The sequence below is a fragment of the Rhinolophus sinicus genome, linkage group LG01 (assembly GCF_036562045.2).
Source record: "Rhinolophus sinicus isolate RSC01 linkage group LG01, ASM3656204v1, whole genome shotgun sequence".
NCBI classification, from domain to species: Eukaryota; Metazoa; Chordata; class Mammalia; order Chiroptera; family Rhinolophidae; genus Rhinolophus; species Rhinolophus sinicus.
The window spans coordinates 3,161,204-3,169,425 of NC_133751.1; the positions used below are offsets into that span (position 1 = coordinate 3,161,204).

An 8,222-nucleotide genomic window follows, 5' to 3' on the forward strand; every position below is an offset into this window, starting at 1 on the left:
ATTAATGTGAAAGATGTTCCAGATAAATGGCCAAATGGTAAAAGCGTGCTACAGAAAACTCTCAACGGGGTGACCATGCTTTTGTACAACAACTGCCCCAGATGAAGATAGAAGAAAACGTTCACACAGTTATGTGTGGGTGGCAGGCTTACGGGTAACGTCCCTTTGTTCTTTCCTGTTTCCAGATTTTCTGCATGACTCGTGTATTCATTTTCGTAGTCATAGTAAAAAGATACATTTATATAAAATAATGTGTGAGTGATCATTGTGTGCCAAATGCTGGGATTTTAGGAATTGAAAGTCATTTAGACTGAAAGGAATGTCACGGGTGTTCTCATAAATGCTCTTCCCTTTTTAGATAATTGGTTGTTGAGTGGGAGAAGAAAGAAGGAAGCAGGCTGAGGTTTCACTGCTGCCTGGGGATGACACCTCTGAGCTGAGAGCACCAGGCTGCCGAGACACAAGTCACCTGACGCCTGGGGCCCTGGAGGCCGTGCCTCGAGGAAAGAGTACGTCTGCCCTCCTATCCTCCATAAATCCTCAGGCTGTTCCTGTCGCCACCTCCGCCCCATTCTGTGCAAAACAGCGGGAAGGTCTGGGGATCACTTAGACTTCTGGGGTTCCAAAGAGCCAGCCTGTCACCAGGCCTCTCTGAAAGAGCTCTGATGGAACAGAGGAGCTGTGCCAGCATGGAGAAGGCGGTGCTGCCAGTACCCGTGGTGTAAATGCCTCCACCATGTACACCATGTGGCGTTTGTACATCCTGAGCATGGAGGTGGGAAGAGGTGCCCACGGGCAGCCCTCAGGAGCTGGCAGGAGGCCGTCTGTGCCGAAGGTGGTGCCGCAGCCCAGGCCCCCAGCAGCCGCAGTGCCCGGCCCACAGGCGCCTCCTCCTGAGAGGTGTGCAGCCTGCTGGGTGCTCTGGGTCTTCCTTAGCACTGCTCCTTCCCCCAGCGGTGGCCCCTGCCCCAAATGCCATCAATAGAATCTGACTGGGGCCCGGGGAGACCCAGGCCCAAGCCTGTGTCATCTTGGTCAGATCACCTGCCACCTCCAGTCTGTGCCCTCGTCTGCAGAACGGGGCACACTCCTCTTCATGAGTGACCAGGAATCTCCCTTGCTGGCCTGTCATAAAGGACACGTGCCATCAAGGCCCTTTTCCTCTCCTCCTCCTGGGCTCCTGCCGGCCTCCTCTCCACACCACTAGTAGGGTGACCATTCTGAGGCCCAAGGGGGACCACAGACAGCCCCATCCCAACTCAGCCACATGGGAGGGGCCTCAGGACCCGCAGGGTGTGTTCTCCTTCACTGCTCCCAGCATGTCCCCTGACATGTCCCAATACTCCCTGCTCTAGCCACACCCCTACCTGCAGTTCCCAGAGCAGCCCTACCCCTGGGACTAACTAGAATGTTCTAGTCCTCTCCCTGCCCAGTGAGTTCCTAATTAAAGGTGCTAACACTCTAAAAGTGGGGCTGATGTCCCATGAGAGCATTTCCTGGAGACTGGTTTGTTGAGGGGAAGAAAGACGGGTGGCAGGTGGTGGGGCGGAGACACCTGCCCTCCCTGTCTCCTCTCCAGTGGGATTTTACTTGTTTACCTCAGCAGGGCAGCAGCCCTTACAGAAAGGTGACCTTCAGCATGGGAGGAGCTGGTGTGGCTCCGCCTCTCCTGGGCCTTCCTAGGTCCTCAGCCCTCTGAACATGTGGCCTCACTAGTCCTGAGACAGCCAGCAGGTAGGAAGAGTGTGGCCCTCACAGGTGAGGATGGGCAGGGTAGGGTGGCACCTGCCTTCTCCCACTGGATTCTGATGCTCCATACCAAGCCATGGCCATCAGGTCGGCCGGCCCCGTCTGGATTTCAGTGGTGGTGGCAGTGTTAGTGACAGTGGTGCCTTTTTAACACTCAACTGTGAGCCGTCAGGACATCTCTGAACGGGTCAATGGGGAGTGGCACGCATGCCTGTCCTGCGTGAGATTCTTTCCTGTTTCCATGTTTTCTGCATGCCCACCCATTCATTTTTGTAATTATAGTAAAAAGATACATTGAAACAAAACAATGTAGGAGGTATCATTGAGTTCCAAACGCAGGAGTGAAAAAAAACTGAAAGTCATTTAGAGGGAAAGAAGTATCACATGTGTCTTCATAATGCTCTTCCCGTTTCAGATCATCAGTGGCTGAGTTGTTTCGGGGACCTGGGGAAGGCACACTCAGGGTGACTCAGCGAGCCGAGCCCACGCGGCCTTCTGCAGGGTCTGCAGAGCCCAAGACTACATCCTGGTGTGGGGGGGGCAGCACCCCCGGTGAGCAATGTCCAGGCCTTAGCCTGGTGCCGTCCTGGCCTCAGTTGAGGATGGGCCATAGGGGATCCCCCTCCCGGCCCCCTGAGCTGGTGCTTTCTGCTCTCTGGAGGCGGCAGCCCTCACAGCCCAGGGGCGGCCCCATCGACACTCACTGGGACCACACCCTTCCCACTTCCCCTCCATGATGGGGTGGGAACAGGAGGACCTTCTGACTGCTCAGAAACTCATTTCAGATCCGGTATTGACTCAAATTTAACAATTACCACTACCCACACACACTCATACATGTACCGTTTCCCCTGGAACAGGTTTTCTGGAAAGTTCCCTGCATGTTGAGAGGCTGAGCCCCGAGCCCCCACACAGCACAGCCCCCCTGGCCTCCCCCCTGGCCCAGCACAGCCACACCAGCCACCCTGTTAACAGCCCCGAGCACCTTCCAACCCGCACTGAGGAAGTCAGAGGAATCGGGGACCGCTGGGCAGTTAGGGGGAAACTGAGGGGACCCCTTCCTTTTCTTACACATTGGTGTTCAGATTAGGGTTTCGGGTAAAGTCAGCGTCCACTGCAGTGTTTAAAAAGAAAGAGGTGGCTGCCAACACAGACGAGATCGCAATGTTGGTTCTCAGACTTAGCTACGTGTTAGAATCACTTGGGGAGCTTTACGAACACCCCGGTGCCCCAGTTACGCCCCAGACCAAGCCCATCACACTCTGTGAGGGCAGCACCCAAGCATCAGTGTCTTTCAATCTGCCCAGGGGCCTTCTATGTGTAGCCATGTCAGAGAGCCACGGCTCCAGAACAAGGTTCTCAGACTGGAGCCCCCGAGCCAGCACCATCAGCACCACCGGGAACTTGTACTTCACGCCTGACTCCCTGGATCTGAAACCCGAGGGGGGGGCCAAGGATCTGCGCTTGGATGCGCCCTCCAGGTGGTCCTCATGCTCAAGGTGGGGAACCGGGGTTTCAGAAGGGGCTAGTAAGCCCAGGGCCAGTGGGTGGGAGACCCCCCGCAGACCCATCAGCACCCCCAGGAGAAGGAAATGGGGGGGTGGCCTTAGCCCGCCCCCACCCTGCACTCACGCAGGACGCAGTAGAGGCCCAGCTGCTCGTAGCCCTCGCAGCAGTCAGTCACGTTCCTGGACTCCGGGACGTCCACTGCCAGGTACCGGGTTCTGTAAACAGTCTTGGGGCACCGCCTCCAGGGGATCCATCCACCGCAGGGGGCATAGGTCACGTGGGACACCTGGACAGCCTCCACTTTCTGGACACTTTGGGTCACGCTGTAGTTGCACAGCTGGTAGCTCAGCAAGGACAGGCCTTTCTCTAGGAGGGAGGAGCCAAAGAAAGGGCAAAGGTGAGAATCAGGTCCCTACGTGGGGCTGACCAGGACTTGCTCTCTTCTGCAGGAGCAAGTGAAACAAGACTCCCTGCCCTGGACCCTCGGCAGCGACCTCCAGCCCGCTGAGAAGTCGGTGCAGCAGCGGATAAAGCATAAATAAAGGGCTAAAGCGGCAACGGAGACTGCCTGCTAAGAAAGCCTCCCCTACACGGTGTGGTGCGCCCGGGCCGCATGGCGCGGGGGTCTGACGGTGCTGGGAATGGAGACACGGAGGAGTCAGACAGCTGGGGCTCGTGTCCCCATTTTGTGCTCCGTGCTCTGTGCTTCTGCGGCAGGAGAATCTTATGCACAGCTCTTCAACTCCCTGAGCCACAGGCTTGCCACACATGCAATGCATCCGTAACAATTCCAGTAACTACTACCGTGCTTCCCGGAAAATAAGACCTAACCGGAAAATAAGCCCTAGCACGATTGTTCAGGATGACATCGCCTGAACATAAGCCCTAATGAATCCTTTGGAGCACAACTTAATATAAGCCCCGGTCTTATTTTCGGGGAAACACGGTATATACTGGAGGCCTACTAGGCACAGGGCTCGGATGGCAGTGGCAACTTTTGTGGAATGAGAGGGAAGATAAATACACAAATATCTCAAGCACACATGAGGGTTCATAGATGATAAAGTTCAGTCCGATTGTCACTGTCACTACCGGGAGATGAGGGCACAGTGCCACAGTAGGATGACATCCAGCTGGCCCAACAGGCCCAGGTATTGCCTGCTTCCTGTGTATAAATACCCAAGCCCCTTCAGCACGATCACCGGTTCTCAAGACCCCAGGGCACCCAGTACTGTCACCAGCCTCGTGTCTCCTTCTCGTGGATCATGTGGTCCTGGGACATACCATCTGCCCTCTGTTGTCTCATGTACCGGGGACTGTCACAGGCTGAATTGTGCCCCCACCCACCCACAATTCCAGTGTGAAGTCCTCACCCCCAGTACCTCAGAATGTGGCTTGTTTAGAAATAGGAGTTTGGCAGATGAGATTAGTTAAGATGAGATTATCCTGGAGTAGGGTGGCCCCAATCCAATGGGACCGATGTCCTTATAAAAGGCGAAATTTGAACCCAGGAACAGGAATGCACAGGCGGGCGCCTTGAGAAGATGGAGGTAGAGATGAGGTGAGGCTTCTATGAGCCAAGGAACAGGGGTGATTGCTGACAGCCCAGCAGGAGCTGGGGGAGGATGGCACACCTTCTCCTTCACAGGCCTCAGTGGGAACTGCCCTGCCCTTACCTGGATCCCGGACCTCTGGCCTCTAGAACTGGGAGAGAAGAAATCTCTACTGTTTAAACCCCTAGCCTGCGGTACTTTGTCCAGGCAGCCCCAGGGAATTCAGGGGGCCATGGGGTGCCCCCCACACTTAGCAGCCAGCATGGGCTCTCAGTGGAGGATGAATGCAAGGTCTGATATACTTCACATTTTCAGGTTGTCAACCTCTGAGGGCCAAACTTTATGAGACTATATAGCCAAAGGGTAAGCGCTCAATTTTATAGCGTAGACCCCTTAGTGAGAAGCTGGCTTTCTGAGGTGGAGCTCAGGGATGGCAGCAGAAATCATCTTCACCCCCAGCACCAGGCAGCACCCCCGAGGACTCCCCCCTTTGGCCGCCCAGCAGCCGTTAAGTGTCCTGGGGGCTAGTGATGTCCGGGAAGAAACGGCCTGAGCCAGCCCTGGAGCCCAGGCTGATGGGGGATCCTGCAGCCTTACGCTGGGCTGAGCACATTGAATGACCCCACTGCTGAGCGAGCCCACCCCACGACCATGTGAGCTATGTGGATGCCTCCCCATCACCTTGCAGGTGGCAGGGCCTCTGGGAAAGGAGACCCCTGCTGCCTGTCTCCATCAAAGGGGTGGGTGACAGTAAGCTCTTTGGGGCAGTATGTGCGTGGGGCAGGGGAAATCAGCCTCCAAGACCAGGGTCATGGCCCAGAGCGTAGAGGTGACTTAGATGAGGGGCTAGAGAAAATGGCCTCTGTGAACTGGTCACTAATTAAGTGACCGGCTGAACAAGACCAAGCGTAAGGACTTCCTGCATTGAGAATGTGACAAGATGGTTCTAGATTTTGTTTTTCATCTTAACCTAAGATGAGATGCCAACCGCTAATGAAGGTTACACTTCCCTGTCTCTAGAGTGCCACCGAGCTCCATCTGATCATGACAAGGTCCCAGCTGATCATCAGTGCACACGCCATGACACGCATGCTCACACATCTCCTCTGAAGCTGCACTTGGGATCAACTTGTTTTGTTTCTGACCTTCTCCTGGGGGCCACCACGTCCTCCCCAAGCCTGGCTTCTTGTCAGGGTCCAGGAAAGAAAGTCTGTAGCAGACCCTGCCGTTTAGCAAATCCTTGCAAGCGCCATCATGGCAGTCGGGGAGCCCGGGTTCGTCTCAGAGGTGGGAAATCTTCACGCTCTGGAAGGAGCCTGGGCCCTGGGGTCAGAAGACCTGTGGTCGCACCAGCTTCAGAAACACCAGCCAGGTGATTCTGAGTACGTTTCATACCCTCTCAGTGCCCCAGTCTGGTCATTTGTGAAATAGTAGCTATGCCCTAGGGTTGCAGGAGGAAATGAAACCATGCCTGCAAAAGGCAGTACCTGGCTCATAAGAGCAAATAAACTGGGACCCTGAGTACACTGAACTTGTGGTCCCCGCATCCTCACGTGTACAATGGGGGGGTCACGAAATGCCTCCTAAGGTCTCCTCCAGCTTTGAGATATTCCCACTCATTCTGCAATTGAGCTGTGTGGTTTACACAGCCCTGATTCCAAAGGAAAACTCAAGGGAGAAAAAAATATCACAATTAAACCAAAATCCTTCTTATGGGTGAAAAAACTTTGAACTGGTACAAAACTGAAGTTGGCTGTAGGAACAGAATGGACCTGTTTACATTTCCAACGGAATAAGACAGACTTCAAGAGGAAAAAGATTTGAAAGTTTACCACCTCAGTTCCCTGAAATCTGGGGCTTCAGATATCTGTCTTTTTCGCAGCTGATCAGGTGCCTCCAAAGGCTTTGACCAGGTGCCCTCATTCGGCCCCTCACTCCCCCACCAGCTACTTCCACACTCATTTACCGCTGAGGAAACGGAGGCTGGCAGGACCCAAGGTGAGGGGCGGCCAGATAGAGAGCCCATTTCATGATCCCGCCTCCCTGGCAGGGTCACTCAGGCGGAAACTCTGCCCTCACCAGCTGTGTGGCCTTGGGCAAGTCCCTGATAGCTCTGGGTCTCCCTCTCCTTCTCTGGAAGTTGAAGATTCCAGTACAGCCAGGTTCTGTGTCTGCCCTCGGTGTGGCCCTCCGACCCACACCACCCACAGAAACGTGCAGTTCTGGGCCCACCCAGACCCGCTGACTCAGAATCTATCTTTGAACAGACCCCCAGGTGATCAGAAGCATGCACCCACCTCTTTTGGGGTTACGAGAAAGTTTGGGGAGAGGGAACAGATGCCTCCTCTCAAAGCAGAAGCCTGCCTGGCTTTCAGCAAGGCTGCTGTCCTCACTCATGAAACGGGCTCCCAGAGAGACCCCCTGCTTCTCCAGCATCACCCTCACTGAGCCCAGACCCCTCACCTGTGAAGCCGCTGGCCTGGCTCGGGCCCACGGTGCTGAGCAGAGCCAGCAGGGCCAGCCCGAGGGTCCTGAGCATGGTCGGGCAGTGGCAGGACAGCTCTGGGCCTCTCCTGAGCAGCAGCATAAAGGGGCCTGGGCTGCCTGGGCCCAGAGAAAGGGCCCTTCTGTTCCCTGTGCTGCCGATGGTGGCAATGGCTTCAGAGGACGCGCTCACAGGGAGCGGTCCCTTATGCCTGCTCGTTAACACCCGCCACTGCCACGGCACTGTCCCTCGGGGCCCCTGCATGTCACAGCCCATTCTCATTCCAGGCAGATGGCATCTCTGAGGAAAGGTGAGTACCCACCGCCAGGCTGCATCGCTGGGTCCCATCTCGTTGTTACGCAGAAAACACATTTCAGACCCGAATCTGACTCTCTCCATCAAGTACAAAGTATTCTCTTACCTTATCGTTGCACACTGGCAGGAGAAAACAGCGTCAAATCAAAGTGGTCCATCAGATTCAGAAAAGCATCCTTCCCACAGGTGGACAGTCCAGATCAAAAGCCATAAAAATGTCCCTACACCTTAACCCAGTGATCGCTTCCAGAGGGTTGGCCTGGGGGGCAGGAAGCTGCAGTCCCGGAGATGGTCATTACTTGTCAGGATTTAAAGTGGAAAGGAGAGTGAACCATCATGGGACAACGGGAAAGTAGATCATTACGTGGCATCTGGACGTGACATCCCACAGACGTTGACAGGCTCACCTGAAGACTTTTAGCAGCAGGAAGGCAAAACTGCACAATGTGAAGTCAAAACAGCTCCCTCTCCATGAAGACCATGCCTCCACATGACTGTATACAAATGGGCCAATTCCGAAAGGGCCACAGGAATAAAGACACATGTGAGGGGTTACGGGACGGTGGCTGACTTCTGTTTTATTTCAGTAGCCATCCTGTTGTAGGTAAATG

General features: G+C 55.0%; 1 protein-coding gene and 1 long non-coding RNA gene across 2 annotated transcripts in view; one reads left to right on the forward strand and one right to left on the reverse strand.

Moving 5' to 3' along the window:
* Positions 1 to 7,350, reverse strand: part of UMODL1 (uromodulin like 1) — a 56,820-nt gene extending 49,470 nt beyond the window's left edge. Inside the window, exons 1-2 of the mRNA XM_019745653.2 lie at positions 7,275 to 7,350; positions 3,382 to 3,624 (exon numbers count right to left, since the gene is read on the reverse strand). Coding sequence (XP_019601212.2) covers positions 3,382 to 3,624; positions 7,275 to 7,350 — 319 coding nt within the window. The remainder of the gene's footprint in view (positions 1 to 3,381; positions 3,625 to 7,274) is intronic.
* LOC141571563 (uncharacterized) lies at positions 1,564 to 3,231 on the forward strand. The gene is made up of 3 exons (XR_012496404.1): positions 1,564 to 1,758; positions 2,165 to 2,301; positions 3,057 to 3,231. It is a non-coding gene; the product is annotated as an uncharacterized LOC141571563 (long non-coding RNA).
* Positions 7,351 to 8,222: the final 872 nt, after the last annotated feature.